The 25,237-nt window shown below is 46.3% G+C and overlaps 2 protein-coding genes and 1 long non-coding RNA gene across 4 annotated transcripts; 2 read left to right on the top strand and 1 right to left on the bottom strand.

Moving 5' to 3' along the window:
- Positions 1-2,345: 2,345 nt before the first annotated feature.
- Positions 2,346-10,691, top strand: COQ2 (coenzyme Q2, polyprenyltransferase). The gene is made up of 7 exons (XM_080369600.1): positions 2,346-2,694; positions 3,151-3,317; positions 5,394-5,515; positions 5,742-5,827; positions 6,708-6,841; positions 7,288-7,476; positions 10,163-10,691. The coding sequence occupies exons 1-7, from the start codon at positions 2,484-2,486 to the stop codon at positions 10,316-10,318; spliced, it is 1,065 nt and encodes a 354-aa protein (XP_080225726.1). The 5' UTR covers positions 2,346-2,483; the 3' UTR covers positions 10,319-10,691.
- A 4,580-nt stretch (positions 10,692-15,271) lies between these two features.
- Positions 15,272-23,398, bottom strand: LOC308056379. The gene is made up of 2 exons (XR_013924804.1): positions 22,177-23,398; positions 15,272-18,185 (listed from the first exon to the last, which is right to left on the bottom strand). It is a non-coding gene; the product is annotated as an uncharacterized lncRNA (long non-coding RNA).
- LOC308056078 (placenta-specific gene 8 protein-like) lies at positions 21,417-25,167 on the top strand (the record flags this gene model as incomplete). Of its 2 annotated transcripts, XM_080370902.1 has the most annotated exons (5): positions 21,417-21,574; positions 23,405-23,533; positions 23,701-23,825; positions 24,648-24,751; positions 25,017-25,167. In XM_080370902.1, coding segments are annotated over exons 1-5 (411 nt in total). In that variant the 5' UTR covers positions 21,417-21,522. The 2 variants fall into 2 exon arrangements, with proteins under 2 accessions (XP_080227028.1, XP_080227027.1); XM_080370901.1 differs by lacking the exon at positions 25,017-25,167 and having other exon boundaries at positions 24,648-24,755.
- Between the last annotated feature and the right edge of the window lie 70 nt (positions 25,168-25,237).

Genomic DNA, 25,237 nt, shown 5'->3' on the forward strand with positions numbered 1-25,237 from the left:
CAGCTGACCTGTAACTAGCCAAGGGATATTCCATACCATAGAATGTCACACTCAGTATGTAAACTGGGGGGAGCTGGCCAGGAGGTGCTGTTTGCTGCTAGGGGGACTGGCTGGGTGGTGAGCAACTGTATTGTGCATCACTTGTTTTTCTTGAGTTTTCTTCTTTCTCTTTTTGTTATCTCCCTTTTCATTACTATTATTATTAAATTTTGTTTTATTTCAAGTATTAAATTGTTCTTATCTTGCCCCATGAGTTTTACCTTTATTCAGATTTTCCTCCCCATCCCACTGGGGGGGGCCAGGGAGCGAGTGAGCAGCTGTGTGTTGGTACTTAATTGCTGGCTGGGGTTAAACCATGACAAGAAGCTACTAGCAGGGGTACAGGGATGTCGGGGCTGCAAAAGACAGCTACTCTGGCTTTACCTCCCAGCCACATCTCCTCTGAGCACACAGCCTGGTTCCTCGTATTATGGGGTGGCGAGAGATCTGATTTACAGCTCAAGTAACCGCTTTCAACTTAAAAAGCTCTGCATACACCCAGATGGCTTCTCTTTACGAAGTGTTGTACATTAAGCTCATAGCTACTGTTAGCTCTGTGCAAACAAAGCAGGAGGGAGATGAGCATGGGAGATGAGACACTGGATCCCAGCACAATGAGACAGGCATGGTCAGAAACAGAGGCAAACCACCCTCACAGGATCTGCCTGCATCAGGCACGCCTGCCCCATGGGTACCTTATCTCAAGGGCTTTTTTTTCTCTGTGGATGTTGTAAACCTTGAGGTCTCAACCTTGAACATCAATATACTTATCTGAGACCAGGGACGACAATTATATCTTGCACACGATCCAATTTACTTTTGCATTTTTTGCTCTGGAGCTTGGATTGCTCACCTTGCATTTACAGTAAATCAGTTCCTGGAAGGTGGAATAAATTGCATCGTGACACCTTTATACAGGGGATCATTAACATATGTGAAAGTAAGGAAACTGATAATCCTTTAGAATCAGGGGCAATTTGACTAGCCACTCAGATATGTCTCGAACAAGACAGTGGGGTCTTGATAGCTTTTGGTGATTTTCCGAAGTCTGAAATGTGCTATTCTCTCTTTTTTTTTTTTTTTTTTTTTTTTTTAAAGTGAGGGGCCAGAACACTTTATAATGAATATAAATTAGTGACAGTTTGCTTTTCTGCTTTACTTTCATGAGCTCCTTTAAAATTGTCTGCAGGTCATCCAGAGTTTGCTCACCAGACCACACATTAAAAAAAAAAAAAACCCACCAACACACCCACAGTGTCTGCTCAGGAGCACCCACCTGGTAAAACTGGAATTCCCAGAGACAGCAGAAAAGAAAGGCTGTGGGCAGGCGTTGCAGGGACTTGCTTGCTGCCCTCCAGGATGCACTGTCCACATGTGGTTTGGACACTCATCTGTACTGAAATAAAGTCCTCCACGACTGACACCCTCATTGTGAGAAAGCCAAGGTCACAAAAGAAAGTATTAGTTACACTTTATTAGAGTTGAGCAACTGTTTCTTTTATGGTCCTGTGGGAATGGTTTTACTGCTGCAGAGCACTCATTGTAACAGCGAATGGAAAGATGCCAAAGTCACTTACCATGTTGGGTTTTTTTAATTCCCTTTGGGTTTTTGTCAGTTGTTCAAGGTGAAGGAAGTGTAAAACTAAGGCAGAAGTGATAATGCTGCGGAGCCACTGAATTCTCCAAGAAGTATTTCAGCAGCCAATGTGGGGATATTTTATTACTGAAACAATGCCGTGCAAGACAAAGTTTTCAGGGCCCTGTCCAGAGCTCCCCTCCCTGCCGGGTTTATGCAGTAACTCGCGTAAGACGGTGGGAGTGCTGAGTGAACGATGACAGAGATCCGAAGGCTGTACACGAAGTCAGAAATTTTTATTAACAGCAGTCTGGAGAGGATTGGGTGATGAGACACATGCTGACGTATGAACACCTATGTCTTGTAGATGGCATGTTTGATGACATACAGTCACTTCTGGGATTTCGGCAAATAGCATGCAAGGCTGAAGAAATTTAGCAGTAACACCAGCACACACGCTGTCAGCGAGATGCTGAGCTACCCTAAGTGGAGACTAGAGAGTTACTAAACCTGTGCGGGTTTTGCCCGGCTGCTCAGCCGTCGGTGGCGCTGGGGCGCGCCGTCAGTGCGCGCTGCTGGACGCCCACGGCCGGTGACGCGGCTGCCGGTGACACGGCTGCCGCCCCCAGGGCCGCGCCCTGCGGCCGACGGGGAGCGGGCGCCGCCCCGCCTCGCCCGCAGTTTCGGCTCCCGGGAGCGAGGCAGCGGCCCGCACACGCCAGCCGGGCGAGGGGCGGCGGCGCCGGCCCGCCCCAGGGACAGGGAGCGGGGACCCCCGGCGCCGCGGCCCCGGCAGCGAGGGGGACGCTGCGCATGCGCGGCGCCACGTGACACCGCCCCGCCGGAAGCGCGGCCGCGCGGCGGCAAGATGGCGGCGCTACTGGCGCGGCTCTGCCGGGGCGCCCCCGGCCTCCGCGCCGCCCGCCTGCCCCTCGCCGCCGCCGCCCCGCCGCTGCGCCGCCCCTCCGCGCCGCCGGGGCCCCCGCGGCCGCTCAGCTTTTCGGCGGCCGAGCTGGTGCGCGCCGCGCCGGGCCCGCTGCGGCCCTACTTGCGCCTCATGCGGCTGCACCAGCCCACCGGTGAGCGGGGCGGGGCGGCGCCATAGCCGTGGCGACGCGGTAACCATGGCGATGCAGGCGCCAGCGGGCGAGAACCGGGGGGTCCGGGGGCGGTGGCCGTCGCACCGCTCCCCGGCCACACGCTCGCTGGGCTCGGGCAGAGCGGTTCGCCAGAGAGCGCGTCGGTTCGGCCGTGCCGTCGCTCGGCAGCGAGCTGCCCTCTGCCCCGTGCCCCCCCACCTCTCGTTGCCCCCCTCGCCCCACCCGGGTTGTGTTCCCCCTCAGGGACGTGGCTGCGGTACCTGCCGTGCACCTGGAGCATCGCCTTGGTGGCTGAGCCAGGCTGCCTTGTCCCCCCCTCCCCCACCCCCATCCCAACCCCCTCTAGTTGCCCCCCTCGCCCCACCCGGGTTGTGTGTCGTGTCCCCCCCCCCGTCGTTGCCCGCCTCGCCCCACCCGCGTTGTGTCCCCCCTCAGGGACGTGGCTGCTGTACCTGCCGTGCACCTGGAGCATCGCCTTGGCGGCCGGGCCGGGCTGCCTGCCGGACTGGCACATGCTGGCCCTGTTCGGTGTCGGGGCGGTGCTGATGCGCGGAGCCGGTTGCACCATCAATGACATGTGGGATCGCGACTATGACAAAAAGGTAGAGAAACCGCCGTGGGCTTGCAGGGACCTCAGGAAGTGGTTTGCTGGTTGATTAACCAAGTCAATGTCTGCTCATTTCCAGCATCACCGGTGGGCCCTTGCTGAGTGCAAGGGCTTCAGGCTCCAGGCTCAGAAATTCCTCCATGTTTCTGTCAGATATGCATGCAATTAATTTGTCTATGTTTCCTCCTAGAATAGTAGAAATCTGTTTATTTTGTATAACATTTCTCTGTCTAGGACTATAATAAGTCTTCTAGAGTATTAACCTCTGTGTAAGATAATTATTTTTTTCAACAATTTTTGTCAGCAATTGTCAACAATTATTTGTTGTCAGCTGTACATAGTACTTGAGCAAGTTTATTTTTCAACTTTGCTTTGCATGACAGAGCAGAATAACACTTTTTTGCTACACTTGCTAGTTGCAATCTACCCAAGAACCACGTATTTTATTTTTTTTTTAATTTTCAGGAGCAGGTTTTTCTTGAATATTGTTAATTTCCTCATGGCTGTTAAGTGTATCATGCCCAACCCTCAGCTAATCCTCTTCTGTTATGTTGTATTTTTCATCTCCTTTTTGTTCAGAAGAGGGAAATGAGCAGAAGGCAGTGCCCCGCGTCAGATGTTGGAATGTGCACTGGTGCAGGCTTGGAGGGGGAGCATCCTGGTGATGCGTCACTGTTTGTTTGTCTTGTTTTCTGTTCCTATATTATTCCTCTGGTTTTGGGGTTTGGTTTTTGGTACTGGCAAGAGACAGGTTAATGAGCCAGTCCAATACGTGAAGTTCTTACAGCTCTGTTGTATTTGTGCAGTTGGGAAGGCGATGGATCAGTACAGGTTTTGTGGCAGCTTTGCATGGTTTAGGGTTCAGAGGTTATCAACATCTACATACGCTAAAAGTATTTGACAGGGTGGGGTGGGTGTGATTAGTAAGGTGGCGTTTTCAATGGAATGAATTCCTTTATGCATTGATGGGATGTGGTTAGATACAAAGTTTTAAAAATTCTCATTGCAGCTCTTTCTTACGTACCTTAAGAGGGTATCTTCAAAATAAGTGCGATAGAGGCCAGACCAACAGCAGGGTGTTGGCTTGTGTTGGCGATGGTGGTTTGGGGGTTTAGATTTTATGTTACAGATTATTTGGTAAATGTTTTCTTTTCTTTAAATGGAACATCCTGTGTTTGGTTATGATGTGCAGTGGAATTGGTCGCAAATACATTAAAGGCATGTTTAACCTGCAGAAGCAGTATTTGACGTTTAACATAACCTGAATGGGGGGCAGAGAACAAACTAAAAGAGTTTATTTACATTCACATTATTAAAGCATATGCAGAACACTTTATACATATGTAGCATTCTATAAAAAGTTGGCTTTCGAACTTCTTTGAATGGACTTTACACCATTTTCATCAACGTGCAAAACTTTTGTCTTTTTTTTTTCCTTTGGCAGTGGTCACCTTTGGCAAGTAACTCAGCATACATTGCAAATTAACTTTTTTTCTGATATTTTTTTCTTCCTTCAGCTAGCCTCGTATGATTTTCTGTTCCAGACGTATTTTGTAAAATCCATTGTATCCCAACTAGGATTAAATTAATTGTCCTCTCATGGTTATTAACTATGGTTACGCGTGCTAGAGGAGCCCTGCAACTTTATGGTATTTTGCATGATAATCACTTCAGTGCGTTTAAACACAGAAGAACTGCTCAAATTTGGGATAGTTAGCTCACAACTTTTTAGGTCTGATTTTTTTTTTTTCCCCCTAAAGTAATAAAATTTCAATATGAGATATCTGCAGTGTTTCTAATCAGCCTCATTGCACACAATTGGCGCTTTATTTCTGCTCTAGTTTTTAAAGCCTACATGCTTCTATTATGAGTGCTGCTGTTTAGAAATAACAGCTCATGACCATGATGGCATGCTAGGTTTGTATCATTGAAGGAACCCCATCTCATACATTCTGTGACCTGTTTCTGTTTATTTTTGTGCTTATATGCCAATGGTGTGACTTCTCATTTTAAGATACATTAGAATGTTTTATGTTGGATTTGGTATTAATATGATTATTTCAATTTTTAGGTTGCGAGGACTGCAAGTAGGCCCCTGGCAGCTGGAGAAATCTCCATTTTTCAGTCCTTCATTTTTCTTGGGGGACAGCTTAGCTTGGCGCTTTGTGTGCTCCTGTGTCTGAACTACTATAGGTGATGTATGAGTTACCTTTTATTTAAAATTTTATTATGGGTCCAGAGTTAACACCTTTTCTGTTGAAAATCTGTGCTTGGGTGCAGACAGAGGAGGCTGTTAGACATGGAATTGTGTTTAACGGTAAAAGAATTAGTTCAGTAGTATGTATGGCTCCTGTAATGCTGCACAATATCTTGTAATCTTTAGACTGGCAAACAATAAACGTCTTGGTACTTTTTACAGTATCATTCTGGGGGCAGCCTCTTTGTCTCTCGTGATCACCTACCCTCTGATGAAGAGAATAACATACTGGCCGCAGTTAGTTTTGGGTAAGCTGGAAATATTTTTACTATTTTTTTCTTCTTCTACAAATAAGTAATTGAACTTTTTCAATTACTTGAAGAAAGCAATCTGGTTTTTTATAACTTTTTATTAAAGTAAAATTACCTTATAAACAAAGGTTTGCTGTGCTAGAAGCTTCTTAAAAGAATTTATAACACAAGAGTTGATGTTTGGGTTAGGGATTTTCTTTGTTAAAAATCAGTTCCTTCCTTTGGCAAAATGAAGGGAGGGAGAAAGGGAGGAAGGAAAGAAGTATTTGTCATTTGAGAATCAGCTTTAGTTTCAGGGTGCTCTTGAAATCTTTGTTAAGCATACATTTGTCCTGCATTTCAGTCTTCAACCTCTAAAGTACCTCCCGTGCAGAAATGGATGGTGCTTGTATTTCAGGATGAGCTACTAAAACATATCTTTGTATCTTAGCCTTCACATTCCAGCTGCCTTCAGCTTTTTCAGCCAACATTGTCATTTTCAGACTTGAAGTACCATAGTAGGCTGCTGTGCACTCTTGCAGTCACTTATACTGACATCTTTTGTTTTACTGACATCTAAGCATTTTAACTTTAGACCCGTTGTTTGAGTACACGGGCATAGTTCTGTGCAAATATTTCCCTATGCTAATGAAACCAAATTTAAACTGAGGGAAAAACGTGTGGCTGTAACCATTTCTTCTTGTAGGTCCATAGTATATAATGTCAAATACTTGAATTTATTACCTGCCTGAAAATAAGTGGTAGAAAAATAGAGACGCCAGTATTTTATAAAAAGCTGCTGATGAACACTCAAACAATATTTATTTCTATACATGTAATTCAGATTGCTCCTGGCAATCTTGTAACTTTTTTTTTTTTACTCTCTTTATGTTTTTAGGGCTTACATTTAATTGGGGAGCCCTTCTTGGCTGGTCTGCCATCAAAGGGTCATGTGAGTGGTCTGTGTGTTTGCCCTTGTACTTAGCTGGAGTAATGTGGACGCTGCTATACGATACCATTTATGCACACCAGGTAGAGTAACAGTGGGAAATTTCAAGTGTCTGTGTATGTTCGTGTGTTTAATTTACAACTTTGTTGTCAAGCAGCAGTACTAACCCGCTGCCGCTCTTCACCCTCAGCTGAGCTAAAACAGCATCAAGGAAACCCCAGCCCCTGGACCTTTTATTGCTGTTTGCAAATGTTTTACATACCAGACAGAAAGCTGGAAGTATAATGAACTTTATGTGCCTATGCATTTGCATTGTGTAAATAACTTTGGTATTGGTATTGGCTCTTAGCTACTAAAGCAGCTTTAAGGACCAACCTCCTAAATTAAGTTTTAATTTAGAGACCTACAAATGGACTTAAATTGGTTTCCTAATAAGAAATGTTAGAAACTTAAGCAAAGCCCTTTTTGTTTTCCTTATGAACTGGCAGTTGGATTGTGGATTTTTTACTAATTCATCCTTCCATTCCAGGATAAGAGGGATGATATCATTATTGGTGTGAAGTCAACAGCCTTGCAGTTCAAGGAGGATACGAAGCAGTGGCTCAGTGGCTTCAGCCTTGCAATGCTCCTGAGTTTGTGCGTGGCAGGAATGAATTGTAACCAGACATTCCCGTATTACTCAGCTGTGGCTGCCATAGGTGCTCACCTAGTGCACCAGGTTTGATGGATTTATTTATATTTTTTCCATGTGAAAATTCTTGATAAGAAATCGTAGTGATTTTCTACCCCCATCAATTTGCCAACTACTTAAAAAAAATAACCCTGTAAAGAGAACTGAAGTCTTTTGACAATAAGATTGCTTCTTTTAAGTGCCTTTTGCAGACCTTTTGTTTGGAGAGACCTCCAGTGGTCCACATACTGTAGAGCACTGGTTTTCAGTCTGTTCCTGTCCAAAAGAACTGCCTCACGTTAAGCTGTGATCTCAAGGGAGCAGTTTTCTTCTTGCTTCCAGTAGCAGCTGCAGCTAGATCCTCCTCCATGTCCTGCAAGACTGTGCAGTTTTTACTCTTCTGATGCAGCTCTTGCAATGTCTGGCACATATGATCTGAGACAGCAATTGATGTATGTTATGATTGTTCACTTGCTTTAAAAGATTTTGTGGTCTACACTATCAAGGACACAGCTATACAGTAGCTATATGAATACGAATATTGCATGTTCTGTCTCTCAGAGGTGGTTAATTTTACATCTAAATAATTATACAGTACTGTGGTCTGGAGCTTCAGTCTGTGATCTGACAGTTTAACAAAATTTTCTGTGGCTTGTTCACTACCACCTGTAGCAGATGTTAATATTATAATTTCATGGTAATCGACTGTTCTAATTCACAGTTCTTTTTATAGCAGAGAACAATCCAGTTCAGTCTTGTGTTAATTTAGAAATCTTAATGAATAGCAGAAAGAAAGAAATCAACTGTGTCAGTAAAGGAAACACGCACGATCTTGTTACCCTGTTCTTTCTGAATCGTAGCAACTGTGTTGCCCAGCCTTTCAGTGACAGGTCATTCATTGCTGGTCTTGATAGGTGAGTGATAGCAAAGAGGTTTGAGCAAGTAGTAAAACCGTCAATAGTCTGAGAAGTTAAGTGTGTGGTTAACATGGAACTTTGTAAAGCACATTAGACTTACATTACACTTTAATGGGGGGAGCTTGTGCAGGTGATGGATATTAACAAACCTCTGGGTAAGAGAATTCTTATGATGGTGTAGTCTGGTACTTGTCAGCCACTGCTTTTCATAGCGGTTGTTCTTGGAGATTTATGAGTGAAAGAGTACTATGTTCCGCTACATAATCATGTACAGTTTGAATTGTCAGAGAGGCTTTACCTTGTAGTTTTGGCACAATTCCCTGCAGGGGAGGGGGTTTATAAATGAGAATGCAGACCTATTGAATGTAAATGGTGAAGAGTGTACACAAATTTTCTAGATTGCCAAAGTCACGAGAGCAGTGTTGTTCTGTGTACCACAGAGTAGTTTCCTTTTGAGTGACTATTTTAATATTCATGCCTTCTAAACGTTGTCATGCTTTTTGATCTAGATTTCTGAGTGTGCTTACCTAACTGAGTTTAGAAAGCTGAGTAAGCCTCATGAGGGTTAGGTTTTCCTGAATTGATTAGATTTGTGCCTGAGACAGAGGAATTTGGGTCATGAACGTGTCAAATTTCTATCCCACTCAAGAAGTTCAGTGGTAGAAAAATAACATCTTGTATTTGCTTTGCATTTCTGAAGGTATATCTCATGGTTTGGCTGCTATTGGGTTTTATTTCTCAGTTCAGTTCAGTGGTTTCAGCTCCCTGTGCTTGAGGGGCTGGCACATTTTCAAGGGCGTGGATAAAATGTTTTAGAAGCTTGTGGACAATGTTTCAGATTATTTGATGAGAACCTAGCCCCGTCACCTCTCTACAGCTGCAAATGGCAGAAGAACAGATTTCCTAGCAAAAGTTTCACTTCGATTAGTCTGATATATTCTGACTTCTTCAAAGGCTGAGTTGCAGGGTTTGAGGTTTTGGCGGGGTATTTCTTTCATTTATTTTGCTTAACATTTCCTCTTGCCATCCTTTTCGAGACTTTTGCACCAAGTTTTGTTTCTGGGAATATTTGTCCAGTAATTTTGCTCTTGTTGTACTGTGTGGGGTTTTTTCACCTTTAGTTGTGACTCACAGCAGACAGCTGCCAAGCTGGGCAAGCTTTGCTTCTAGCCGTTGTTACAGGTGTCCTGGTTCTTTTTTTGCAAGAGGGTTGAACAGACATGGCTAAGAGTGACTGGACTACACCGGCACTGTGTGATGAGGCAGGGCTGGGCACCTTCCTGTGCATTCCAGTTGGCTTGATTCACTGCTGGCTCTACAGTGCCTTGTCTTTACTTAAACACAGAGCAACACCTGGCAGCAGAGATTTAAAGGTGCAGGCAGGTTTGGGGGGGGCGGTTATTTTTATTTGAAGTTCCCAGTGTGGAATTATGTGGCAAGCTACTGAGGAAGATCTCAAAAGGACTTATTTACATGCCCAGATATTTTTACATTTTAAAATGTGAAACCAGACACACCAGTATCCAGGCTGTTTATATGGTCCTTCTTTGAGAGGGTCCAGGAATCAGGTTCATGTATGATCCTTGACTTTTCTGCAGTATGTTGAATAAAACTGCCAAGTAAACATAGATGCCAGTTACGCAAAAAATCCTTTGTAAGCACAGACTGTTCCGGTTTCTTGTGGAGACAACAGTATGCTTTAGAATTTGAGATTCAGTTTTTGAAGTTACAAACCTTTTGGTGTCTTTTTGTGATGTGTCAAATATTTATGAGTCTGTAGAATAATAATGCTATAATGTTATACTGTGCTTCTGCAGATTTACAGTTTGGACATAGACAAACCTGAAGACTGTTGGAAGAAATTTGCTTCAAATCGTACTGTAGGCGTTCTGCTCTTCATAGGGATTGTGCTTGGAAATCTGTGGAAACAAAAAGACATTAAAAATGTAGAAGAGTCTTTAGAAGACAGGTAGTTGAAATTGCTATAAATACTGATATTTCAGTCCAGCTAAAATGTAAGTACTGTAAGAAGGAAAATGTTTTTAACATAAATATAGCTGCTTTATACTGTTTATTTGTAAAAGCTGGTGAAAACATTCTTGTTTCTAAAAGCATGCAAATTAAATTATTCTACAATATAAGTTTTGATTATCCTTAAATGACTTCAACCGCCATAGAAGCTTCAACAAGTGCAGCTGCTCTGGTGGTCCTGCGTAGTACAAGCAAACTTCTGTCAAGCTCTCGGGACTGTAAGACCAAGTTTTTATACAAAACAGATGTCTCTTAGTGACAGCATGTGGGAAAATGCAGAGTGATTTCAGGATGTAAATAAAATCTGATTGTACATGTTTGGTGTTCTGATTTATTACATGAATGATTGTCAGTTTGAGTTGGAGCTTGTTGAGTGAAAAAATTGCAGTAACAATGCAAAGTGATCCTAATTTTCCAATTTTTATTTGTTAATTCTATACATTTTAACATGCCAACTGGTTTTATTTGTAGCCTTACAGGAAGAGCTTTTTTATAGGAGGCTGCCTATAAACAATAAAAATATCAACTACAAGCTAACCATTACATTGCTCCAAACCATTCATGTTTTTGACTGGCTTATGCTCTCTCAGTTACATGATTTGCACAGTAGTTAACCTTTTCTTAGACTCATGGTGTCAAAGATCTTCTGTGGCACATTCTGTAACTAATTTCTGTGGAAGGTGCAGCAGACACGCCTGTTCTACGAAAATGATACGGTGGAGTTGACTTCAGTTTACATACTGGTAGGCAATGCAAACACAGTTTTCTCCACAGGTAGCTTTGCATATGCCTGCCTGTGGGGCTGTGGTTTGGTGGTTGCCAAACTCGTTATGGTATTCCAACAACCCTTCCTGATGTCTGCTCTGCTCCTTGAGTGGTGGGGCACAACTGTGCAGTCGCACCAAAAACTAGGCTGCGTACTGCTCTAACTCTGAAGATGGGTATCATATTTTAAGGTTATTTAAACCTATATGTCTGAGAGACATTGCAGTCCAGAGCTGTGTGTTCAGGGTTCGCTAACTAGTTTTGCGTTACTGATGATGGTGAACCGGTGAAGAAGTTCCTGTTGCAGGGAAATGAGAAAACATATGATGAGTCAGTGGCTTTGGTCACAGCAGATCTTTTTTGAAAATTATTGCATGTTTTCTGTGGAGTGTTTCCAAACTCATCTGGAAATGCATTTTACAAAGATATACCATAGCTGTATTTCAGGTTCATTGCCTGAAAACTGAAGAAAGGTTTAGGTTCTAGGCTATAATACTGAGCAGATACTGAGTTATCTGCTTGAGCATTTTGTGATTAAAACACAGAAGTAAGTGTGTTTTTAAGTGCAAAAGAGACAAAGGCTGAACTGCTTTCTAGCTAAAACCCTGTTTGTATCTGCTGGCAGGTACATATGCATATCTTCTCCTTCCATTCCCAAGCTATTCTATTCCAAATCTTCAGAAAGACTCTTATCTGCTGTATTTAGATACAGTCTGTTAAAAAATTCTCAAATATACCTATTTCTGAGCAACAGCTTCATTATTAGCTAGTGTGCTTTTGCACAAATAAGCAACGTCTGCTGGAAGATTCTCCTCCAACGCCAAATGTTGCATTTCTCCTCCCCTTCCTTTTCCAATGTTCCTCCACAGGCTCTTGAGATAACAAATGCTTTTGGAGGCAGCAGGAAGGTCAAATGTGCCTTGCAAAAGCAACGTGAAATGCCAGCAGATGCTTGGTGAAACAGAAAACTCCGTAACCAACACAAACACTTGCCTTTTTGTGCTCCCATTGCACTTCATAGAAAAGTACATCAGAACAACACCAGCTTGTTGCCCAGGAGTAGCGGTATGTATTTAGAGTCCTGCAGAGGTACGGGGAGGGGTTCCCAAGGCATTGGCTGCCCTTCAGAGTGGGGATGGATCTTTGACTCAGAAGCCCTCTTGGGGCAGTGGCACACAGGAGCTTTCACACTCGCCTTTGCCAGGGGGAGGGATTCACCATAAGGTCATCCAAGGCAAATGTCCCTGCATTTTGCTATTTGTATATTTCTTGGTAAATGTGGTATCATGAATGTAAGCAGGTCAGATTTTTCTCTCCCTCTAATTTCAGGAAAGTGTGCACTGCAGGCACCTAGCTCAGGAGCTGTGGTGGGCAGACAGCATGGGACAGAGGGCATGGGACAGCCAGCGTGGCTGGAAGGCAGTCCAGCTGCAGGAGGTCACCAGGTCAGTAGGTCAAGCATAGTGACGGCCACTGGTAGCCTGGCTTGGGAACAAAGAGGGGGCTTGGCTCAAAGTCAGAAAGGTGTGTCAGTTTGTGGAAAGATCAGAGCATCCTGTGACCGGGAGTCACTAAAAAGCTGGCTGAAAGTCAAGATAACCCATCGCCTGTACCAGCATGGCATTGTGGTTAGCTGAAAGCACAACCACTGTGAGGAAGGACTGGTAAACAGAAGCAGGAGAATATATTTTGTGGGTACTGCTTTTTTTTTTTTTCCTTTTGGTGAAAGCAGGGAAAGGGCCATTAGTTTCTAAACACATCACAGTGCAAATATCAGGAGAGAGCTGTTTAAGCTTCAAAACAAAGCTAACAAGAAAAAATGCGGCTGTTAACCGGCCATGGATAATGTGAAGTTTCAGTATTAGCTGAAGGCTCTTGGCGTATGGGGGAGGGGGGGGGAGTTCCCTGCAGTGCCTCCCTGTAGTTTGTGATGAAGGCAAAAGGCCAGAGCAAATTTTAACATGGTGTGTGCTAGGTACAGTACCAGAATTACAAAGGAAACAGCAAAAAACCTCGTTGGTTTTACAGCATTTTTCTTTTCCTGGATGGTGGTGTTTAAAAATAAAACCACCCTCCCCTTATCCCTGGCCAGGCAGCTGTACACACATGGTTTTGTCTGAGCTAAGCAGGAAGAGGTCTGATATAAATAAAAAACAAAACAAAACAAAACCAACAATGAAAAATACTGTTCAAATGCCAAGTTCAAACTTTTAAAAATACAGCTTGAATTTCTGGAAGAGTGAGTGGAAATCCTTACCCTAATGAAGAATAAAAGAAAACCAAACCCACCCCTAAATGTTCACACTAGCACTTCCTCCAAATTGCAGAGCTTCTTGGATATGACAGGTAAAGAGGAGAAACGCTTAATATAAAATATGTTGCTTCAACTGCATAAAGGAACAGAACCAAGTTAGTAACAAGCTGAGAGGGCCGGGGGAAAGAAACTGCATGCCATTCCACAGTACTTTTGTTTGTTTTCTTGGACTGGTGTCAAAGTATTGTTCAGCTCTGAATGAAAAGTATATGGAAGGGAAATAATTTTATCTTCAAGTTAACCCTACAGGCAACAGCACATGCACAGAACGAGGGGACTGTTTTGAGGAGAAACTTCGAGAATGTGAAGTGGTTGCTTAATAGAAAGACCTATGTGCATTTTGTGTTGGCTGTCTTGCTGTAGCATGGCCATATATTTTCTGGCTTCATCAGAGTTTATTTTCCATCGAATGCTGTCACACTATTAATCACTTTTTCAGGAAACACATAAATGGAAATAAAAGTATTTGAGAGAAAAATGAAGGAAAGCACAGGCTTTATGTATACCATAATATATGTTTTGGCAATACCTGCATTACTGTTCTGCTTTATTTAAGCATTGATTGGAAGGGACCTTAAATAATTTGCACGATGCTTTTCTTTTTCCCCTGACTTCTGCATGCATGACACCACACAGTGGGTGCAGTAGTGCAAAAAATGGAAGATTTGGCAGGTCGCTGGAAGAAGTGTCACGCTGACCGTTACCTGTCAGGCAGAGGAGCTGGGAGGTCTCCTGTCTCCTTCCTGCATGAGGGCAAGAGCCAGGGCAGAAAGCCAAGGCTGCATGAGCGCAGGTCATCCGTGAGGCTGATGGGGCTGAGGTTGCTTTTGGCAGGGTAAAGGACAGGCGGGATGTCTGGTGTCACGGTGCATACCTCCTCTCCCAGGCAAAAAGTTGATTAAGACGGGGTTGCTCAACTTTGGCACCCACAGGTTCGTCGCTTGCTGGTGCTTCATCTGGTGAGGGTACTCTCCACAGGTGGCCTGCCACCAGCATGACCTGGCAACCAGTTGAGCTGCTGTGCTGTCAGGGGTCCTCTGAGACGTTGGAACATCTGCGCAAGGAAGCCATCCACTACGGAGTAGGTGCAAAGGCAGTGATTGTTGTATCTGCTGCCTTCAGACCTTGCTCAAGAAATCAGTGGCAGTGCAGAGGGGGACCAAGAAGTTTCCCTCAAGAGTTCGAGCTGCTTAGTGCAGATTTATTTATGCCAGGGTAATCAGAATGTGATTCAGCAAACTGGACTTGAAACACATAGGAAGCCACCATAAGAGGCTATCAGGGTAAACATGTTTTGCCAATAGATGGGGTCAGCACCAAGGATACAGACACCAAGGTAAAGAAGTGAACTGATCTTCACTTACATTTAAAACAATAAAATAGTAAGTGAAGTAATACAGCAAGAATAAAACAAGACAAGGCAATGCACCTAATCACTACTGCATATGACAGACTATAGTGGTTTAGAAAGACATGTCAGCAATTGCTCTAATACTTCACCATCACCCAGATCCACAGTTACTGGGGAGCCCTGGTTACAGCGAGGATTTGGCGAACCTTTCCCAACAATTGGGAGGTCCTACGCAGTGCATCTGCTTGCAGGTGAGGTCTCCAAAGTCACTGTAAGAGCTTTTATGCTGTTGAATAAACAAGCTCACATAATTTAAAATGCAGAAGCATCTGGTTTCACTCTCTTAGATCCCACCGAAGCCTGGCCAGTGTCATGGTTTAAGCCCGGCTGGCAACCAAGCACCATGCAGCTGCTTGTCCACTCCCCCACACCTGGAGGGGTGGGAAGGAGAATTGGAAACAAGGGTTGAGATAAGAACAATTTAATAATTTAAACAGAATAAAAAGGTAAGAACAACAATAATAATAAGAGTAACAATTATAATGGAAAGGTGGGGGAAAGGATAAAATCCAAAGGAACAGGGAGAAAGGAAAACAAGTGATGCACAGCACAGCTGCTCATCACCCGGCCAGCCAGTCCCCAGGCAATGATCCCCCCAAGTTTATATACCCAGCATGATGTCCCATGATATGGAATACCTCTTTGGCTAGTTCATGTCACCTGTCCTGGCTGTGTCCCCTCCCAACTTCTTGTGCCCCTCCAGCCCTCTGGCTGGCAGAGCCTGAGAAACCAAAAAAGTATTGACTTAGTATATAACATTACCCAGCAACAACTAAAACCATCAGTGTGTCATCAACATTGTTCTCACATCAGAGCCAAAACACAGCACTGTACTAGCCACTAAGAAGAAAGTTAATTCCATCCCAGCTGAAACCAGGACAGGGAGGAACCAACGGAGTTCCCTGTATCTACTTGATTTTAACCGCCAGTTTGCAAACTGGGCCAGATATCGGGTTTCATGGCCTTGACTACCTGCTTCTAAGCAAGGAAGGATGCTCTGTGTCTTCAGTGATGATTGTATTTTATCTAAGCTACATCTTTCAGTAGTGATCATAGAGAGTTCAGTAATCATTATGCATATTTTTCTAATGATCAGATACTAAATATATATATATATATATATATATATAACATTTGGTTGGTGGGTTCATCTAGAGGTCAGCTTTGGCTCAGGGCTTGTTGCTCAGGCCTCAGAACTTCAGCATGTTGGGTGCCGGGTTGATGAAATCACAGGGAAGAAATGCCATCGTCCACAAGAGGCATCACGTGCACACAGAGGGGAGAAACAAGGCTGCCATCCAACTGAAGGCGAGCAAAGCTCTCCTCCAAATACAACTTGTCATGTGTCCGCAGCAGGTGCAGAGCCACGCGGCTTCCCCCTCTTGCACATCATCCCCTGTTGGAAGAAGGGTTCGCCGGAGTCAAGAAGACGCTCAATATGAGTTATGCACCTTGCTCAACTTTATCAGTTTCTAACACTACTTACATAGAACCGATACACATGCATATTTGTAGAGCAGAAATATAACTGGTTAGTAGTCTCTAAACGCGCGCGGTTCTCACCCCCTAATTATCATGACTAAAATAAGCATTCTATCCACGTAGCTAATGTGTTGCTGTGCTTCAGCCTTGTAGTTTGTTACTCCCTATTTTCCCGTACCGGTCCCTATCTTTCTTGGCCCTGCACCTGCTTTCCCAGCAGCTGTAGCTTGTTACAGCCACGGCCTGTTGGCACAACGTAATTACTTGGTCTCAGGACTCAAGAATAGCTCAAGGCCACCTTTCTCCTTAACTTCAGCACAGCAACTTCAGCACAATTCTGATTGCAGGCCTATTCTAATACCAGGCCTGGATTGTGCAGATCTTCAGAGATTCTAAGGCCATGCTTCTGCAGACATTCTTCTACAATCCCCCTCAGTTGAACACACATTGCCTTCTCCCATCTGTCTTAAAAAGCATCTGTTATTCAGTAGTAAAGGCCCTTTGGAATCAAAAGAATAACTCATTCTGCTAAGTAACATAATACATTTAAAAAGCGCTTATCGCAAGTCAAATTCTGTTGCAAAGCGTGTTGGAGGTCATTTTGCCAATACCTTGGTTAATGTTGGATTAACTTTGTGGTGCATCATGTGTGCTGTTCGGTCAGCTCCTGCTCCTGTTGGGCTAACGTGCTGCTCCTCACAGCGCCATCAGGTTAAAGCAAGGGCATCACGTGTGCTGGACACAAGGGGCACGAGAAGGTAAGGTCCATTGTCCCCTGCAACGTGGTGGCAGCAGCTGTCAGCTTGGGGTGACACTCCTGGGAGGCCATAGAAATGGCACAGAGCGCACATCCAGGCTGGGAGGGAGGCACAGGTCAGCTTATCCAAAAAAGCCTCTGGAGCTGGCCCAAGAGCTGAGGTTCTTCTGCTTCCCAGCACTGCCTGGGGACAAGGATGGGGACAGGAAGACCTGCACTTGCAGCTTCTGGTAGCTCTTCTGCTTGTGCGCAGGTGCAAGTCTGTGAATTTTTGAGTTCGGGTATTAATGAAGGAGCAAAACAAACAAGTTGGACTACTCCAGTTACAAGAGGGTTGATTTGGTTGTTGATTTTTACCTTATGTTCTTTACTTCCTGAGCTCCTGAGATAAAGTTTGATTCCCAGAAGGCATTGTCCTGTAGGTGAAGTGGCCTGGAAGAAGGGTGGCACTGCTGAAAGGATGGTGAGAAAAAACAAGACGGTAAGCACAGGAAGCAGAAGCTCAGCCAGGCTGCGTGAAGCATCTTGTGACAAACCTTTGCCCAAGCCTGCGTGTGACCAGATGTGGATGTGAAACCACTTCTGCTACTTTCCTTCAGGTCTCGGGCACTGTGGCTGCAAGCTGCTGCAAAGTCTGCGACACCCTTGGGCCCTGGCAGTGAGCTCCCCACTGTGTGTCGGACCTCGTGTTTGGGTGTCTGCAGGACCAGGGACCCCAGTGGCAATGCACCCCCCAGCCGTAACCCCAATGCTGTTTTCTGTCTGACCAGTCAGCTAGGTGGACCCACTCCAGGGTGTGCCGTGTCCCTGGTGTGGGAGGGACGAGGGATGCACAGGTGTGGGCAGGGAACAGCTCTCTCCTTGCACCACCTGCAGTTGCTTTGGTTTTGGTGAGATGTGGACCTGACTGTCAGCCGTATTTCTAAGGGCTATGAAAATTTCCCCTAGCGCTTGCTCAGCTCCTTTCTCCTCCAGCTTTTGTAGCTGCAGGGGTTTTCCTTTCACCTGAGTCACTCCCAGTTGTGAGAAGAAGGCAGGGTTCGGGGGAGAGGTGCTCTTCCATTGAATCAGCCCAGGCATCTGGAAATAAAAACCAGTTTCAGCCACTGGAGCCCTTCTCCGTGTCTGAAACAAAACCCGGTTGAAGCCCTGAGGTTGTTACTCTGCCTCTTGAAAGAACTGGTGAGACCAGAGCTTTGGAGAGAGGCCCCCAGGCCCCCTCCTCTGCCAAGCAGCCCCCCAGCTCACAGTGGGCTCGCTGGAAATGAGCCCACTCCTTGCCACTGGAGACGCCAGGGTTGGTGTGACAAGGAGCACGAGGCAGCGTGCTGGGGAAGGTGGCTTTGCTCGTCTGTGGTAGTGTTTTAAGCTGCGTGATGGAGTTGTTTCAAATGGTACACGGAACAGGTGGGAATGTTTGCACGCGGGTGATATCAGCATAAACTGGGATCAACTAGTGTCTGGTTGCCACTTCTCTGTAAAAGACAATGGTAGGCTGAGAAATTTATGCTTTGCTTTTTGTAGAGAAAGCAAAAATGTGGTCAGGGAGGTTTTTTAATCTGTACTCCTGAATCTTTATTGAAATGGCATTTACCATAATACAGATTTAATTGGTGAATGTTAATTTCAGCTAAGTTTTTCCATTGTCTCCTTGGAAATCATTTTTATTCTTACCATGTGGAAAAAGACGTTACAGGTTTGGTTTTGTTAGTATGTTTCCTTTCTTCCTAGCTATTGAGATGTTTTGCTATTTGTTGTCTTGCTGTGGCTAAGAGAGGTGTGCTCTGCAGCCGACTGCCCATCTCCCCACAGGGCCACTTCATGGACGCAGAGAAGCCACACGCAAAGGGCCTGTGGCCACCAGTCACTGGCAGAGCCCGGCTGGTCCCCGTGGTGAGCTCCAGCCAGGAGCCAGGGCATCTGCAGTGGGAGTCACCCAGTGCTCCTGGCTGGCGCGGGGTGAGGGTGATGATGTTCTCACTGCAAGTTTCAGGAGTTTGTGTTTGGATTTCACTGGTGAGATTTTTGCAGGGCTTTTTGTCTGACCTAAATGCCAGGTGAAGGGAACGAGCTGAGGTGGATGTTGGCGATGCTGTTTTCTCAGGGTGACAAAGGGCAGTCACACTGTGATGCATCAGGATTGCAAGTGGGAGTGGGCTGCTTTCCCACAGAAGAATAGCCCTTGCAGGGCCTGGCTGCTCAGACAGTCAGTGTCACTCCAGCTCTGAATAAAGGACAGACTATTAAAATACTTTAAATGTTGCTGATGAGCTTTTTCTTAATGTGTTATCTCCCATACCAACCATGCATTTCAGTTTCCAGTTTCCCTCCGTCCCCAGTAGACTCCTAGGCTAGCTGGCATTTTGCATGAGCCTAGTCTGGCTAGCTGTTGGGATGTCAGGTATCTCCTCTTCTAGAAAATACCTGCTAAACTACAACTTTTTACAAACCTCAATTCCCTCAGCCTCTTGCAATGCTTTTTTTTTTTAGGGGTGTGTGTGGGGGAGGAAGAGTGTACAGTCGAGCCAGGGGTCAGGCAGGCAGCCCCATAATAAAGCAGGGGCAGCCACAGTTATCCTTTGGAGCCGTTGGAAGCCAAGGGGAGCATTTCACATATCACATGATTTACCATAATCTCGTCAGCACTTTTGGTAAAAAGGCTCCACCTAAATAAATACTGGCCTCTTGACAAAGCTGGCAAATTGCACTTTAACCTGAACTTCTCCTTCTTCTGTTCTTGTCCTTGGTGAGACAGAAGGAAAATGCAGAATCAGCACTTCATGCAGGATGCTTTAACTTACATCGCTTCCCGGCAAGTGGCCGCTCAGACCCACTCTGTGTCTGTGTGTCATTTTGGGAAACAAGACCTGCTGTCCTGGTGTCACAGCTTCTCCACAAACTGTGGCCATGCATCCAAAACTGTCAGTGACTTGCACAGGGCATGAGCAGTTAAATATTTGGGGCATTGTCCTGCTTTCAGCTGGGATAGAGTTAAATTTCTTCTTAGTACCTGGTACAGTGCTGTGTTTTGGATTTAGTGTGAGAATAATGTTGATAACACACTGATGTGAAGTTGTTGCTAAGTGGTGCTTACTCTGAATCAAGGACTTTCCAAGTTTCCCATGCTGTGCCAGTGAGGAGGGGCACAAGAAGCTGGAAGGGAGCAGAGCCAGGACAGCTGAGCCCAGCCAGCCAAAGGGATATTTTGTGCCACAGAATGTCACGCTCAGTATGTAAACTGGTGGGAGCTGGCTGGGAGGCACTGAGTGCTGCTGGGAGACTGGGTGGGCATCGCTTAGCGGGTGGGGAGCAACTATTGTACATCACTTGTTATTTTTCCCTTGGGTTTTATTCCTCTCTCTTTCTCTCTCCTTTTCATCATTATATTGCTACTACTATTACTAACATGATTACTGTTACATTTCAATTATTAAATTGTTATCTCAACCCACAAGTTTTACCTTTTTTCTGATTCTCCTCCTCATCCCACCAGGGCAGTTAATTTTACAGTAGCTGGGCTACATGGCTTGTGACATGGGGAATCATGTCTTAGGGACATCAGCTTGGTTATTGTAGCCTCCACGTGGGGTGTATTTACTAATTCAGAAATGAAAATGCAAATGCACCCCTAAGAAGGAGCAGGGAGCACACTTGCTGCAGATGGAAGGGATTAAAAGCAAAGGTACCATGCTGTCCTGCTGCCTCCTTACCTGGGGCTGAATGAAAGTGGAGGAGGACAGTCGGGGCTGGGGCTTCCCCCCATCACAGTGTCATCCCACAGGTTGCTGACCCACAGGGAGCCACTCCTGATGGCGGTGGGTTCAGCTGTGGCTGGACTTGGCTGAGAGCATCCTGTTTAGCCCCAGCACCACGGGCTGGGTCTGTGCTGGGCACCACAGGGACGTTTCGGCCCCATAGGACCCCCTGCCACAGCCCCCTTCCACTGCCACGCTGCCCACCCACCATCGCCCAAGCCTGGTTGTGAAAGGTCTGCACAAGCCCTTGAAGAAAAGCACCCTGAGGTGTTCTTCATGTAGCCTGCTCTGAGATCCAAGAAGTATGCTGCTGCTTTGGGGAAAAATTTTGGAATAACATCTATCCCAACAAATGCACATCAATTATTCAGTGCTGTTCTCCCCTGAACAACAACCACGTGCACACAGAGTTAAGGAAATAAGACAATATGCATGCAACCATGTTTTTAAAAGATAAATGCCAGTCTATCATTTAGTTCTGGGAAAACGGAAAAAGAATTAAAAACATGCTCTGCACATGTGTTAGGCCTGCAGCCATAAGGACAGGGCACCGCTCCCGACCTCCCCCTACAGTTACCTCCCACCGTAAAGCTTGCTCACTGGCTCCAATAAAAGCCTCCAACAGAAAGTTTCGTTTCATCTTCCCCAGAGTCTCTCTGTGCATGGTCACAGCCAGCAAGGAAGCCTGCACCGACAGAAGCTGCTCACCACAAGGTTAGTTCTTTTAAAGCACGGAAATAGTAAAAACTTACTAGGATGGGAAGAGTGGGGTAAAAGTGCAAAAGCAGAGATTTTAATTTTTTTTTTCCTTCTGCTCAGCATGTAATTTAAAGCAAAATAGATGGTAAATGCTGCTTTGGGAAGGGGGATGCTTTTAAAAAGCTGTGCATAAAAGCTGGATTATGGAGAGGTTATTACTTCTTTGCTGCTTTCTCCTGCTACCAGAATTGTGTAACTGTATTAAAGGAATCTGGCTGGTCCTTTGCTGTTTAAATTGGGCTCTTTCTTGCCTACCTGGGTGCTCAAGACCGAATTCCTCTCAGTAAGGCTGCTTAGCTTTATGTGTTTACTGGTAGGCTCTAAGGATGTGCTGGATGGAGCTGCTGGCATGCCAGAACCTTGGATGTCAGTCACTTTTATGCATTGCTGCCCCATCTGTATATTTACTGTCCTTTTTTATGGGGCGTGCTGCTGGTGACAAGCACCTTTATGTTACAGCCTCTTCATTAATGCTTGCGGTTAAGAGAGAAGCATGAGAATACTATCCATATGCAGAATGCTGTGCATTTGTAAAAGAGTAGAAAGTAGAGATTTACCATGTGCCAGCAGCATTGCGGTGGGGTGGTGGAGGGAAGCACTGGGAGGCATCGCACGCTCCCAGTTTCCCTCTGGACACACACAGGATGCTGCCTCTGGCTGCATTCGCACCGGGCTTGCAGGCTGGCGTGTGCTGCCGGGTAAAGCTGGGAGTGGGATTTCTGGAGGAGTCTGTGTTGCCCCAAAGGAATGAGATTAGGGTCATCATCGCGGTGGTGTCGTCGTCCCACCACCCCCCCCCCCCCCCCCTCCAAGCATTGCTCACTTGGTTTTAGTTTCTGTTCTGGCTTCTGAGCTGAGGAGCGGAGCGGGATGGGGAGGAGCCTGGCCACCCCGCAGCTCGGTTTCTGCTTTTGCCAAGCTGCTGTTTCTAATATGAAAAAAAACACCCTACCCTGATTTGTACCAAAAAGCCTCAACAAATGTGAGCAGGAAGTTTATCGATTATTTTTTTTCCCCCTGCTCCTTTCATCTATTTGTGCATAGAAGAACTTGAACTCAGGCCAAAACTTGTTTTTAATTGTTATTTCAGAATGTTTTGTGCTGTCTTTTACTTGGCTGGAAGAATAGAAGCATAGATATTTGGAGGTTTGTTGTTGGGTTTTTTTAGCCCCGAGCCTTACTGCTACTCAAGGTTGCTTAACCTTCTCAACCTTGCTTAATCATGGGCAGGCAAGGAGCGGGATTCAGGCTTGGGACGTACTGTTGGGTTCCTGCCTTTCTGGCTCTCGGTGATGAGAAACCGGAGATACTTGTTTTCTACTGTACCCCCCTGCTGTGGAGCCTGGCTTCCTTACGAGGAAATGTGGTATCACCTTCCTGCACGCTTTGTAGCCGTGCTGAAGCAATCATGTATAAAATATGTAATCTTGTGTAAAGTAGACCAAGTTCAACAACTGCAATGCCCGAGTCACTGGCTTTAGCTGGGGCTCGCTGCCCAACCCTGCTTGGCACAAGGGAAATCGTTTAAGCGCTAGTGAAGCCTTTCTGGGCTGGAGTGGGAAACATCAATGACCTGATGTGTTTTGAAGGCTGGATAAAATGCAAACACCTTGAAATGACACAAGTGCAGGGAAGATGGTTATGCTCTATCACCTCCAGCAGCAGCAGGGGAGCTGGGCGAAAGGCTGCCTGCTGAAGAGCAATCAATGGTGACTAGCTCAGTGGGGGATAAGATCGACCGCATTTTTTTCACCAGCTGTCCCCTTCCCCTCCTGTCTCTTTCAGAAGAGCAACGAAGAATGGCCTTGCCGTCCGTCGTGACAGTGCAGCCGCAGTACAGCATGTCCATGCCTGCTGCCTCAAGGAACGTTTGGCAGACAGGGCTGATGGACTGCTGCACCGACTGCGGCGTCTGTAAGTGCCTCGGGTGGTCCCATCCCTCAGCTGCAGTAATGTGCTGCACTTGGTCCCAAGCCCTCTCGGGCCACTTTCCTGGCCCCTGCTGCTGGGGTCGGCAGTGCTGTCGGTGCCGGGCTGGCAGGCAAGAGCCTCACCGGCTGCTGCATCTCTCCCCCTGCCAGGCTGCTGTGGGATGTTCTGCTTCCCCTGCCTGGGGTGCCAAGTGGCCGGGGACATGAACGAGTGCTGCCTGTGCGGGACCAGCGTGGCCATGAGGACGCTGTACCGCACCAGATACAACATCCCGGTGAGTGGTTAACCTGCTCCCTCACTGTGCTGTGAGGTTCAAAGTCAAGGTGCCCCCGAGTCCCCCCTCTCTCTCCCCACATCAGTGATGGGTGTGGGGCAGCAGCACTCCCCGCTCGCCCTGAGTTTCACTTTCATATCCCGACTGATGTCAGGAGCGCAGGACAGTGGTTGGAATGCCCTTGGCCATACTGATCCCTGGGCTGGTGTCCAACAACAAGCGTTAATCAAGACACAGCTCCTTCCCCGCACCCCGCACCGGGAGCACATGGCCTGCCGCCAGCTGCCGCCAGCCACAGCGGCTCGCAGAGCCTCAGCCACTGCTTCCCCGTGACATCCCCAAGCTCTGAAAGATGGGAAAGATTTGAGATAAAGGTGGGCAGACTAAAGAACAGATTAAGTCAGTTGAACAGATAAACACCTGTAATCAGATGCAGGAGAAAGGTGGACATTCACACACTGTACATATGTGAAGTGGTTTCTTCCCATGGTGGGCTAGTGCCGTCCCTAGTGCAAATCATGGTGGCCCAAGTCCAGTTTACCCAAACTGACTCTTTTTGTGTGCATTTCCCCGCCCAGGTCTCAACCTCAGATGCTGAAAGATACATAGCTACCTGCAGCCTGCAGAGAGGGCTTTCCCCCTCCTTTCCCCTGGCTGTGGGTTCAACACCCCCACCCCCCACCCCCAGTTTTTACTGCCTGCTGCTCAGGATGCTGCAGCCAGCCAGGAAACAAAGGGCACAGAGTGGAATGTAATTAACATTCCTTGGCTGAAATGTGGCTTTTGGGGAGCCTCCATCGCTAACCAATTTCTTCCTAACAGGGGTCCATTTGCTCTGACTTCTGTATCACCCTGTGGTGCCCCGTGTGCTCCGTCTGCCAAATTAAGAGAGACATCAACCGGAGGAGGGAGATAGGCATATTCTGGTAAGCTGGGTGTGCTGACACTGGTTTGTCAAGCTGCTGCCTCACGCAGCCGAGCAGCTTCCTGGGGTCCCTCCTGCCGACACCTGACCTAAGGCACAGGGTTGCTGCCCTGGGGAAATGGCCATGGGCAGGTGACAAGAGTGACCTGTCCCACAGCGAAACGTTGCTGGGAACCTTGTGTAGGACTGTGGGGGCAGGACTGGGGACACACGGTGTGGCGAGGAACGGCCATGCTTCCTGACCCTCCTCTCCTGTCCCCTTGCAGATGCTGCCATCCTCGCTGCACCCTGCCGAGCCGCTGCGGGCAGGAGTCACTGCTGCCCTGGCCCTTGGGAAAACACCCCGCGGGGGGGTTGTCTTTGCGGTTGACTCCCCCTTCCCTGGGTAATATGAATAAACAGCAGAATTTGTCTTCCTGCCTGTGTATGTGTTACTTTTGCACCACCTGAGAGCAGCCGTCCTTCTCCTGCTCTGTCCATCTCAGCA

Source organism: Falco punctatus (assembly GCF_963210335.1).
Source record: "Falco punctatus genome assembly, chromosome: 1".
In the NCBI taxonomy this organism is placed as follows: Eukaryota; Metazoa; Chordata; class Aves; order Falconiformes; family Falconidae; genus Falco; species Falco punctatus.

What these genes read in the sequence shown, in the direction of transcription:
- COQ2 (XM_080369600.1), top strand. Translation starts at nt 2,484, where the DNA reads ATGGCGGCGCTACTGGCGCGGCTCTGCCGGGGCGCCCCCGGCCTCCGC. An exon ending in CTGTGTCTGAACTACTATAG is followed by an intron (nt 5,516 to 5,741) that starts GTGATGTATGAG and finishes TACTTTTTACAG; the next exon opens with TATCATTCTGGGGGCAGCCT. An exon ending in CTGGCCGCAGTTAGTTTTGG is followed by an intron (nt 5,828 to 6,707) that starts GTAAGCTGGAAA and finishes TTATGTTTTTAG; the next exon opens with GGCTTACATTTAATTGGGGA.